Source organism: Ipomoea nil, unplaced genomic scaffold, assembly GCF_001879475.1.
Source record: "Ipomoea nil cultivar Tokyo-kokei standard unplaced genomic scaffold, Asagao_1.1 scaffold3069, whole genome shotgun sequence".
In the NCBI taxonomy this organism is placed as follows: domain Eukaryota; kingdom Viridiplantae; phylum Streptophyta; class Magnoliopsida; order Solanales; family Convolvulaceae; genus Ipomoea; species Ipomoea nil.
The window spans coordinates 932,461-945,087 of record NW_017619497.1 but is presented as its reverse complement, the minus strand read 5'-3'; the positions used below and the strand labels follow the sequence as shown (position 1 = coordinate 945,087).

At 34.9% G+C, this 12,627-nt stretch overlaps 2 protein-coding genes across 3 annotated transcripts; one reads left to right on the top strand and one right to left on the bottom strand.

Moving 5' to 3' along the window:
• Positions 1–265: 265 nt before the first annotated feature.
• Positions 266–1,935, top strand: LOC109164977 (protein MOTHER of FT and TFL1). The gene is made up of 4 exons (XM_019313549.1): positions 266–569; positions 651–712; positions 823–866; positions 1,516–1,935. The coding sequence occupies exons 1-4, from the start codon at positions 369–371 to the stop codon at positions 1,743–1,745; spliced, it is 537 nt and encodes a 178-aa protein (XP_019169094.1). The 5' UTR covers positions 266–368; the 3' UTR covers positions 1,746–1,935.
• Positions 1,936–5,420: 3,485 nt separating this feature from the next.
• LOC109164600 (flap endonuclease 1) lies at positions 5,421–11,817 on the bottom strand. Of its 2 annotated transcripts, XM_019313117.1 has the most exons (18): positions 11,618–11,817; positions 11,419–11,535; positions 11,269–11,327; positions 10,932–10,991; positions 10,763–10,816; positions 10,627–10,675; positions 10,407–10,454; positions 9,413–9,478; positions 9,205–9,255; positions 8,811–8,930; positions 8,640–8,724; positions 8,033–8,114; positions 7,528–7,642; positions 7,372–7,428; positions 7,219–7,265; positions 7,087–7,141; positions 6,248–6,428; positions 5,421–5,745 (listed from the first exon to the last, which is right to left on the bottom strand). In XM_019313117.1, exons 1-17 carry the CDS (start codon positions 11,627–11,629, stop codon positions 6,252–6,254), a joined length of 1,254 nt encoding a protein of 417 aa, XP_019168662.1. In that variant the 5' UTR covers positions 11,630–11,817; the 3' UTR covers positions 5,421–5,745; positions 6,248–6,251. The 2 variants fall into 2 exon arrangements, with proteins under 2 accessions (XP_019168662.1, XP_019168663.1); XM_019313118.1 differs by lacking the exon at positions 6,248–6,428 and having other exon boundaries at positions 11,618–11,815.
• Between the last annotated feature and the right edge of the window lie 810 nt (positions 11,818–12,627).

Below are 12,627 nucleotides of genomic sequence, written 5' to 3'. Positions count from 1 at the left end.
AAGATCAAATTAATATAATGTTGGGAGTTAATTAGCTTAGTTTTATATATAATTAAGGCAATAATAAGCTAAGTGAAAATATATACTATACACGTGGTATCTTGCTTTTTCCATTGCCCTCTGCATGTTCACTAGGTTGTATACGGAACTCCATTTCATAATTTAATATAATTATTTTAATTTCCAGCTGAGCCCTTTCCTTTCCTCTATATAAACCTCGTTTTCCTCGAACAACAATATAATTATATTACTCTTCAAACATCAATCATAAGCTAAAGCTACTTTGGTTCCTCGTTGCTCATATAGCTAGTCATATTCTACTAACACTACATACACTACAACTCTCTCTCTATATATATATATCGAAGATGATGGTGAGGAGAAATGTCGATCCATTGGTGGTGGGTAGGGTGATCGGAGATGTGGTGGACATGTTTGTGCCCACCGTCGATATGGCGGTCTACTACGGCCCTAAGGCGATCACGAGTGGCAGTGACGTCAAGCCCTCCATGGTTGCTGACCGCCCTAGAGTCCATATCGGGGGTGATTCCACCCAGTTCTATACCTTGGTTCGTTCTCTAATTCCATATATAATTCTGATTGGTTAATTGTATATTTCCAATTGGTTAATTCATGTGTTGTATGTGTAGGTGATGACGGATCCAGATGCCCCGAGTCCCAGTGAGCCATGCATGAGGGAGCTGGTACACTGGTATAAGAATTATTATTGTTTTGTTTTGTTTATTTCTTAATTAATTACCATTGCATGCAATAATAATTCTCCATCTAACTAAATCCAAATTTTATGGTTACATTTATCAGGATTGTGACTGACATTCCGGGAAACACTCATGATATTACAAAAGGTAAATAATATAGAGCCATGCATCCATGCAGGGCAGCCATGGTGCATGTAGAGTATACCTACCCCACCCCCAAGACCCCACTCAAATTGGATAACACTTGGTTTAGCCTAGCATCTGCCAAGTATCACCTAAAATGGAGTGCCATGCATACCCGGGACAATTGGCAAAAGACTACACTCTTAGGTTTTCTTTAAAAAGTTATTCATGTCAAACTTTTTAAAAATAACTGAATTGATTAAAGTGTCGTAACAGTAGGAGGCACCTTTAAGTTTGTTTATATCATATGGTTAATTCACTGTTGAGAATTATGGAATTTTCGACCATCTGAAAGTAATCTTAAATCAAGTCGAAAGTAAAAAGTAGCCAGAAATAGCAACAAAAGTTTTTCCGAATACTAAAAGTGATAGGAACAAGTTTCAACATGATTTAAGATCACTTTCAGGTGGTCGGAAATTTCATAATTTCCCGCAGTGATTTCCATTAGTCCAATTAAAAAGACATAGTGTACGTACAAGAGAATCTTTAAACTATTTTCATCCAGACAAAATGTGAAGTGCACGGTCACTCACGTCAACTAAGCTGGCTGATTAAAGTAAAGTTCAATTAAGTGAATTAAAATAAAAGAGTTGTGTTTGGTGGGCACATGCAGGGAAGGAGGCGGTGCCCTACATGGGGCCAAAACCAACGGTGGGGATTCACCGTTACATATTGGTGCTCTTCCAGCAGAAGAAGGTGCTCGGGGAGCTGCAGCCGCCGGTGACCTCCCGGAACAACTTCTGTACTCGCGCCTTTGCGCACCACCTGGAGCTGGACAGCCCCGTCGCCACCGTCTACTTCAACGCCCACAAAGAGCCGGCCGCCAGTCGCCGCCGCAACTGAAATTAAACCACCATCACTGCATGCATCTATTTCTCTCTATACATGCGTGCGATGCGCGTGCGGGTAATAATGTATAATAAGGTGGAATACTTTGTGTGTGTTGTTAAGGAAAAATGTTGTATCTTGTGTTGTTGTTGTACAAAAAGAGTGAGATGATGAATAATATGGGAAATGTTTTGTTTTTACCTTATACCATAATCCTCTTTCATATTACTCAATTAAAGGGTCCATAAATAAATGAATGTTTGAATATTTAAAACATTTTTAATAGTGGCAAAAATAATAATACAATTCAATTCACTGAATTCAACCAATTAACTATTCTAACGCATGCTCTTATAAATAAATAAATAAATATATATATATATATATATATATATATATATATATATATATATATACACTTATGTATTTATTTTTTTTGAATATGGGACTCTTAACCAGTATTAATGGAATAATATTGGTGTTTGCTAAATATATATATGCCTATAATAATAATATTTGAGTTTGGTGTTGAATGGGGGGGGGGGGGGGGGGGGGGGGATTTTATGGAAAACGGCGTGACGAAGGGAATGCATGTGAAGGATTGCGATTTTTGGACCAATTATTTGTGGAAATTTGGAATGCAGCAGATGTCGCCCCCCGTGCATTTACGCATGTGCCCTTCTCATCATATCATATCATTCTTAATTTTATTTTTGGTTAATTATTATATTTACTACTACTACCATATATAGGCTTAGTTTTATTTCGAGTTAATACCCAAAATCGTCCTCGACTATAGTGGTTTTTCTCAATTTCGTTCTAAACGACTTTGGTGACTTAATATCGTTCCAGACTTTTGTGTTTCGCTCAATTTAGTCCCAGACTTTTGTGTTTTTGCTCAATTTAGTCCCTCATTTGTTATTCTGTCCATTTGGTGTTAAATAAATAGACAATTCAGTAATTTTAATATTGGCATCCCTTTACTCATAGACATGTGAACTGCAAAATCCTTTTTTTTTTACGAATTACTCCCAAAATTATTCCTAAAACTGCGAATATAAAATTTGATTTGCAGGTCCGGGAGTAATTCTGGGTGTAATTCATACAAGAAAGAGGAATTTCGCACTTCACAAGTTGAAAGTAAAGAGAGATCAATATTGACATTACTGAATTGTCCATTTATTTAACATCAATTTGACGAAATAACAAATGAAGGACTAAATTGAGCGAAACACAAAAGTCTGGAACGATATTAGGTCACCAAAGTCGTTTAGGACGAAATTGTGAAAAACCACTATAATCGAGGACGATTTTGGGTATTAACTCGTTTTATTTCTTTGTTCAATTCATGCCTACAGATAGAAGAGTATGTATGTGAGATCAGAGTGAGGAAGAGATCGATGAAACAATCTAATTAAGCTAGGATTTGATCGAGAGAGTAAGGTGAATGGAGTGGTAATAATTAATATGATTACAATTGAATTTCACCCTTTCTTGATTTTCTTTATATAAATTTTTCCATAATCTACTTTACAGGGCGTTTGGTTGGAAGAAATTTAAATTTCATTCCCACTTAATTCCCACCTAATTTCAAAGAACACTAAATTCCTTAGTTTGGTTGAAAGGAATTGCAATTCTCTCATTTTCATGAAATTAAAATTCCATGTTCCCTTAATTCCATGGGTTTCAAGAAGAAAAAAAAATAATAATAATAATAATAATGTGACAGAATTAACCCTCTTCTTTTTTAACCTAAAATTAATGTCAGACAACAACAATGCGCATTTTGAACTTTATACTACTTATTCCCTTTCAATTCTTATGTATATCAAACATTGAAATTGAAATTTCCAGTAATTTTATTTCTGTAAACCAAATACTGGAATTTAAATTCTCACTTTATTCCCACTAATTCATCTCCCATGAAATTGCAATTCTTTTCCTACATAATTTCCTCCCTCCAACCAAACGCCACATTATGACTCAAAAAAGAATCTCTATTTTCTCCAAAGTATTCCATAGCGATGGAAAACATTTGTATTTTCCGAAGAGCTTTGGAGTTCTTGCGCTAGACGTCGGCCCCCGTCCATCAAATCCAGCACGGCTAAGAACGCCTCCAGCGACGATTGCAAATATATATATATATATATAGAGAGTTAGGATCATATGAGAACATGTGTTTAGGTGAGAACGTGAGAACACATCATATTCATCCATCTAATATTTTTTAATGGTCTAGATTAGATTAAGTGTGTGCGAACGCGCATTAAATGTGTGCAAACACACTAAATCGCGTTTGCACACATTTAATGTGCGTTTGCACACACTTAATCTAATTTAGACCATTAAAAAATATTAGATGGATGCACATGATGTGTTCTTACGTTCTCACCTAAGCACATGTTCTCACTGGAACTCTACCCTATATATATATATATATATATATATATATATATATATATATATATGGTGCGGGTGGACTCACATTAAGCATTACACTGACTCACTTTAAATACACAACAGACGCACATTAAACACACAAACAAAATACATTCATAACTTAAGCACAAAACTCAGGCATCTTAAGCACAACCCTCATGCACCTTAAACACAAAACTCACGCACTTTAAGCACAAACACACACGCACCTTAAGGTTTAACAACTCACATTAAGTATACACTCACGCACATTAAGTACAAAACTCATGCACCTTAAGCACAAGACTCACGCACATTAAGCACAAAACTCACGCACATTAAGTACAAAACTCATGCACTTTAAAGTTTCAACAACTCACATTAAGCACACAACGCACGCACATTAAGCACACAACGCACGCACCTTAAGTACAAAACTCACGCACATTAAGTACTACACACGCACATTAAGCACAACTCTCATACACATTAAGTACAAAACTCATCCACATTAATCACCTGCACAACCGCACGGGAAGCATTCACCCGCACTGGAACTTAAACATATATATATATATATATATATATATATATATATATATATATATATATATTGAAAACTGTAAAAAGATACTTACGCTTTCATGGGTACAACACCAATCTATTGTATTTACTGAGGCAAATTATTGCGTAAACCGTGGTCCACATAGCTTTGTAGACCATAGTCCAAAACATTGTCGTAAATATTATGAATAAAAATAATATACATTATGTGTTAGAATAATGTACATTATTTGTTAGAATAATGTATATTATGCTTTAAAAAAATATACATTATGAGTTATAAAAATGTATATTGCAATTGGGCGTACGAAAATATAAAATTAAACAAAACGTCGTCGTTTGAGTCGTGGTCCATGCAATAACTATTGATTTATTGAGCAGTGAAAGAAGGGATGACAAAGTCACCAAGATAGATTTACAGAGAACGGGGAGGAGAGGGGACAGTGCAAAATGAATAATAATTTCCAAAGTCACTAATATATTGTATTTATAGGTAGAAAAGGTGAGAATTATAAATTATAAATTTGTATAATTTCTCAAAAGGAAAGTGTAATTAATTTTTTAAATATTAATTCTAAATGACATTTTTATCCAATGATGTTGATATTAATAAAATGTCCCTAAGTTAGGATACGAAAACTTGGACAATCACTTCTGTCATTATATATATAGAATATAGATATAGATAGATTAGTTTAGGAGAAGAGATTGGAAAACCCTACAAACAAACTTGTTAACCATAAAGGAAACAGTGAGAACATGAAACTCCAAATTACCACATAAATTATAAATCTACTAGTTGTACAAACTACAAACTTGATTCACGGAAAACAGGAGAAAACTCCATAAATCCATTTTCGAGTATGATTTATCATATCACTCAAGCCGTTGGCTTTCGCAAAGAAAACAATCTTACCTTCTAAGGAGCACACCCATCAACACTGTACCTTAAGAACATTTACTTCTTCTTTCTCCCACCCCCAGCTTTTGATTTCTTGTTTGCCGTTCCTTTTTCAGCATTTCCAGTTGTTTCCTGCCATTAAACAGGGCAGAGCATATGAATCAGATCAAATGTTCCACCATGGACATATTTCCAGTATATGTAAGCAAGATAAATAAACGATTCAGAACATTAACTATCATGACGATTGAACTTTCAAAAAAAAAAAAAAAAAACTCAATAGGTTTTGGTGTAAGATGATTGCAATTCAAAATTTAATAGTCTATTATCCCCCTCTACTACTTGCTATTTGGCAATTTGTCTCATAAAGGTAGTTCCATGATGAGTCCAATATGGTTGGAGTACTGCAAACCTTAAGAAGTTACTGTTCACAAGTCTTCGACAATTCAGTATATTTGCATTTAGCAAACTTTGACAACTTTTGCAAATGGAATTAGTAAATTACCAGTATGTGTAACCTAATGGGCTCACCAAAGTTTTGAGAGATTCTACGTTATTAACAGTGGCCAAAGAAAATGTACCAAAAAGCAGTGGGCAAAGATATAATTAAGATGGGGGTTCATCAGTGGTTTACAGTTTCATATGCTGAAGCAGACACCTCTGATAAATGGCATGGAGTAATTTGAACTCAAATCTAAAGATGGCGGGATTAGGCTGCAAAAGGCCCTTGGTTGGGTTCGCATAAAGGAAGCTTGTACGGAGAACATTCTAAAATTTGTTACTGGAATCGGAGATACAAGAACACATTTGGTTCCCTGTGAGCCAGTATGGTAGAAGTTAAGACAACATACATATAGAATCTAAGACACAGTAGAACTATCCAAAGCTGGATCCTCTATGCCAATCATGTTTGGAATGAAAAAGATACCCTACGGATTAGATATGTTACAAATTTGAGTTTTTTCTTCTGAATCTGCAAAAACATGTGACTTGATGACCCTCGAAAACTAGATTTTGTCCCTAAGACAGTTCCACCATCCAAACACATAACTCAATGTTTACAGAAACTATAGTAACTATGGAACAAATAAAGAGAAGCTTAGCAGTTTGTAAGACATCAATCAGAAAGATGCAAATGGCGCAAACTGAAGAGAAAAGATAATACTATGATGAAAAAGTAGATAGCATAAGATTACTTCTTCCAATCCCAGGAGAGGCAGATGAAGCATAAATCATAGAGGACAAAATGAAGCCCTCAAACATCAATATAGACATAGGTGCTCAAACTTCTCATGATTATAGGAGTGTATTCTAAGGCATGATTATGAAGATTCCATAAGACTTTAAACAACCACAATTGTCAAAGATGCATAATAATCCAAATAATTGACTAATTTCCCCTTTTCAAACATTGTAGTTATTCATTTTCCATTAGTAAATAAAGAAACAGCTTTTTTAACACTAAAATGGTACCTTCCGTTTAGCTGGTACTGATGTGTTAGCAACTGGTTTGAAGAATGATTCTAACCTGGTCAAGAGGAAGAAAAAAATTTTAAGGATAAAACAAAAGTTAAGAACTTGGTCCTATATATATGAAAACCATACCGCCCCTGAGAAGACTTATTCTTGGCTGCCTTGATCTTTTCTATCGCCTGAATAAACCAGATCAAGATTGAGTTGAGGTCTTCCAAAAACAACCAGAATAGTTTGTTTTTTTAAGGTACATACAAAAACATGAACAATAGATATCATTCATACCTTTGTAACTCTGTCCTTGTTGAAGCCATTTTGGTCCACCAAGAATTCTATCAAAGCCTAAAAGAAAATAAAGTGTAAACAATTATACATTTATACGAAATTATTAATAGAAGAAAAAATATAAAATAATTTGAGTACCAACAGAGAGAAAGCTACCTCTTCATCTGGGGCAACCCATTTGATTTCAGGTTGATCATCACCAGTTAAGACTAATGGTTCCTTAAAGAGACGTCTGGCCTCTTGATATGGCCACTCATCAGGTATCTGATATCTACAGAAAGATTTCCAAATGTTGAATCAAAGTTAGTGTTAAAATGCATGTAATATTCACGCTTTTCACATAAATGGAAAAACATCAAGGAGTAGAGAACAAAGAAACTTCTCTAGCAGTTTTAAGTTTTATATAAGCTAATGGATTGCCTAAATTACATACAAGGCATCTCTGAAACAATTAATTTCGTATTTCTAACATTAAGATAGTTGGTAACCTCTGTCGTATGTTCCCAAGTCCAAGGGGAACCCACCAAAAAGAAACAATATGAAACAAATATACTTATATACTGCTTGCTCTCGTATAACTTGCATGTTTGAAAGAGCTTTCCAGTTTATCCCAAATTGTACTTTTCGGTAGAAAATTTCCAAATTAAAAGATGAGAAGCACCTTTCTTTGTTTATATTCTCCAGTATGCTTTCTAATGAGCCATGTTGGCGAACAAGCTTCAGAGCAGTTTGTGGCCCAATACCTGTTATAGAGATATATTTTGTATTAGTACAACATTAAACTTGATGACATCTGAATGCAGTGAGCAGAAAGGACACATACACAAAACCAACAACAATAATGTATCTTATTTAAGGCTGTGCACAGGTTGAGCTCCGCATTTCACAGATATTATGGCACTAACAGATCGTGTTGGTTTTTTAGAAAGCAGAAAGCTAAAACCAAAACCACCCTCTTTATTTGCAGATGAAAATATTTCATAAAGCACTCAGTTGTTGAAATTAGCACAGAAAAGAGAGTAAGAAAAAGAAGAAAGGAGTAGTCCAATCAATATGGATACGTAACACGAAATTTCCTAATATTAAGAATACAATTATTGATTATCACCACAAACACAAATCTCTAGCCATAGATCAAAGTCAACAAACAAATAAAAAGAAACAGATATCACTCATATCAGCAGCTTTACATATCTAGGTAATATCCAACTTCAAACATAAAAATGTTTAAGATTTGTGAATATAGTTATACTAAAGTGGTTAGGTACCTCGAATGCTGTCACAATAATCACACCCACACAGAATGCACAGGTCAATGAATTGATCCATTGTGAGTTCCAAGTCCTCTAGTACCTGAAAAAAAAAAAGTTTGTTAATAAATAATAAAAGTGAAATTCATAATAGTACACCAAGTATATTTTTTCAAGTGTCATTAGTACCTTTCCAACTTCAATTTCCATTACAGGGATCTTTTTGGAGCTAGGATCCATTAAATGGCGAAGAAATTTTGGAGCTCCAAAGGTTAAGGAATCCATATCTTCTGAGGCCACACCATAAACCTGGCATGCATTAGATCGATTCATTCTCCTTAGCTGATTGAGTAGGATGATTGAAATCTACCAATGAAATATTCAAATGTTTTTTTTTTAAATTACATTATATGTACAGTAAATAAACTACTGAATTCTTTTTATTGCCCAGAAGATCAAGAACCTTAGTAACACTTAATGTGAAACCCATGAATATTTCCTTAAGTAATATTGTCTACATTATTATCCTAGACTAGAAAAATAATGAAACAGGGCAATTTCTCATGTAAAGTAGGATGAATGCCTGATCGGACTTGCACAGTGCAGCACATTGTGCTTCTGCTTCAGAAGGAGCCTAAGAGAACAACACCAGAAAAATAATTAATAACAAAAGATGAGGTAATTGGAGCATATAAATTACTCTCAGAAAAGAACAGTTCAGTTAAGGAAAGTCATTTGAATAACACATGAACAATGAGACAGACAAACAGCTAAAAGTCATTTGTTGTCACCTCAACAACAGGCACGCCCATCAGTCTAAGAAGTTTTTTGCAGTCACTGTTGTGCTGCTGTGTGACCTGCAAAATCCAAGAGTAGAGTATCAATAGTATGTGCAAATTTATGTATATCTTGGTAATTGGTCAATAATTTATTGCATTCTTTTAACATTTAAGTTACAAATAAAAAATAAATAAATAAATAAATAAAAGGTCCTATTTACCACCTAAACTACACAACTATGCACCAAAAGCTCCTGATTTAAGTTGGAAGTCCAAATTCCCCACTTCTCTTAGAGCCAGGTCATAGGTCTCTAAAGTCTACACAGCAATTCAAAATGATTTTAAATACACTCTCTATCTCCCTTGAAGTAAGAGGACTGAGGACCTCTTCACAGCTCTCAGCCTGGGTGTCCCATTGTCCTGTATGATTTTCATCTAAAAGTTGCTAATGTAAAGTGAAAATAGAGTATGTAGTTTCACTTAGTAAAAAAAAATGTCCGAGACTCAAGACAGCATGCATAAACAATGGAAGTTTATTTATTTCTTCCCCATCCTTCTCCTACTATTTGCTACAACTTGACAAGTCATTTCAAAATATATAAGTCAAGACAAGGTTCAGGAACCACTTAGCCATAAAAGAGTTAAAGAGGTTTGTAAACATTAAATGCTTGTTTAGCCTAGCTTGAGCTTCTTGAAAACAAGGCTTAAAACAATATGTACAAATAAAAATCCACAACTTTGGAGATTCCTGAAAAGAGGGGGGGTGCTGGGGTGCAGTTTCATCTTATCCTCTTATATAAGCCTTAACAAGCCGTTTTCTTTTCTTTTAAAATTTCAAGTGTTTGGCTTAAACAGAACATAAGTTAGGCCAACCGAGCATCATGTGAAGCAATAAAGATAACAGAGGAATAAGATACACTAGTATTGTAATACAAACCGCCAGTTCAAAAAGTAAGATGTGAAAATAACCAGTGTTAATTAACAGACAGAGATACAATGAACCAACCTTTACAGTTCTTTTACTAAATTTCTCAATATCCTCCACATTGCCACTCTGCAAATAGAAAGTAAAAGCACTCTGTTAATGCAAATCTAAAGGGTACCAATTTCTTCCCCCTCCCTCAAAGGGCTCCCTTGGTTTTGGAAGGGACATGACAAATGGAACACAAAGTAATTATGAGCATAAAATTTCCATTGCCACAGCATAATGTTTACTACTATTCAACCTCTTCAGCCGCAGCTAAGCCAGCTGTAGCATCTTCCCTTCTAGAATAACTGCATAGAAAATATGGTGTCAAAACGTGATGATAACCAGAGCCATTTTCCAAACATAATGATTGTTAAAAGGGTAAGTAGCAGTACCGCTTTGCAAGCTCCTGTTTCTTCAAATCTGGAGGTTTCCCATCAAAAACATAGCTGGCATGCAAAGGCAAGAGAATTTAGAGTGAAGCAGTAATTTGGAAATAGCACATCATTAAGGAAATGTGAAAAATCTATTCCGCCATGCAACAAAGGGAATGTGACAACTCACACTGGCTTTATTCCGGCTTCCAAAAGCCTAATCGTCCGAGAGAACATCCCAACCAAGTGACTGAAATCAATTACAGGAACAAAGGTTTCTAATATTGAAGTCTAAGAATAATCGGCAAATACACATATCATAGAATATCAGTATCGGCTATTATACACTATCAAGAGCCACACATAAGGGTTTATATCTTTATCCAAGAATAAATTAACAACAATGCTGGTTATAGCAGCAAATACACCTCTCTGTTACAAGATTTTACTGTTTAGGAATTGTAAAAACAAAATAAAATGTAAAAGTCAATTTATTTATCCAACAAATAGATGTAGGGAAGCTGTACCTAGTAGTTTCGCCAGCCTCATTTGTGAGCATCTCTGTCCCACTTCTTCCCACTACAATCTACAGCATACAGTTCAAAAAACACATTTTTACAGTTAAAACCTGCATATCTACACAATATAATGTAGCGTGCGAGAATGATAATTCATACAAGAAACTGATAGATGCTCATGCTGGCGTCGATAGCAATTTTGCGGCCAAAATAGCTCTCGAATTTCTGCTCCTTCATGGCTCTTGGAGTATTGTCCGCCAACAGCTTCATTAAACCCTAAATTGTTCACAATTTCAAACGAGTATTTACTTTTTTACTATATTTTATCGATTTTGAATTGAAGTCAGATTACACGCACCTTGATTCCCATTGTGAGAGAGAAATTTGCAAGGAGAAGGCTGAAATTTCAGGAGAACAGAGATTGTAAAAATGTTAAGTGAGTGCGGACTGCGGAGAATTTCGTTTTTCTTCAGTTGCTGTCTTGCTGATAGGGTTTATATGCCCTTTCTTTCCCGCCTCTTTTATAGCGCCACTGGAGAACTCACCTGCAAGTCTTTGGTTTTAAGGATATCTTACGTTTTTCTTCGGTTGATGATATTCTTGGAAAAATTGTCAAATAGACCATTGAATTTTACTCAAAAATATAATTAAGATCTCGAATTTTAAAAAAGAGTAATTAAACAATTGAACTTGTTATTTGAGGCGTCTAAACCTAGACACCTAGTAGTCAATTATTCACCTAGAATAACTGGTCATTTAAAATTCCGACAATATTCTAACGAATAAAAAATTACAGCGACGATAAAAAAATTTTAAAAAATTAGGACCTTCTCCAGTGGGGAAGACGACCGGATGTCGTCTTTCTCCAGTGGAGACTCCTGGAGAAGATGACCGGAAATTGTCTTTCCAGTTGAAATTGTTTTTTTTTTTTTAGCAGTGGTGAACAGTGATTAGTGGCGGTCAATGGTGATCAACGTCAATAATTCATACCCACCACCGGAGTTCAATCCTGTGACCATCCCTCAAGATGAGCCACAGTGGTGTCATTCTCTTAAAAGTGACCATTATATCATATTATAATATTTATAGTTTTTTTTTTTTACATCTCTATATTATATTATTACCATGCTAAGGGTGCGTTTGGAAATCCGGAAAATGACTTCTGGAAAATGTTTTCCAGGTTTCCAATGTTTGGCAAGAGGGAGGAAAATGAGGTCAATGAAAAATGATGCATTAGTCAAAGTAAAATAAGTATGTTTTGGGATAAAATGACTTCCTCTTTTTTTTGGTAGTCATTTTCCAAGTAATGCACATGCAAAAAATTTCGGGTCTAATTTTTTACGGGCTTTTGTATGTCGGTCCAACAAG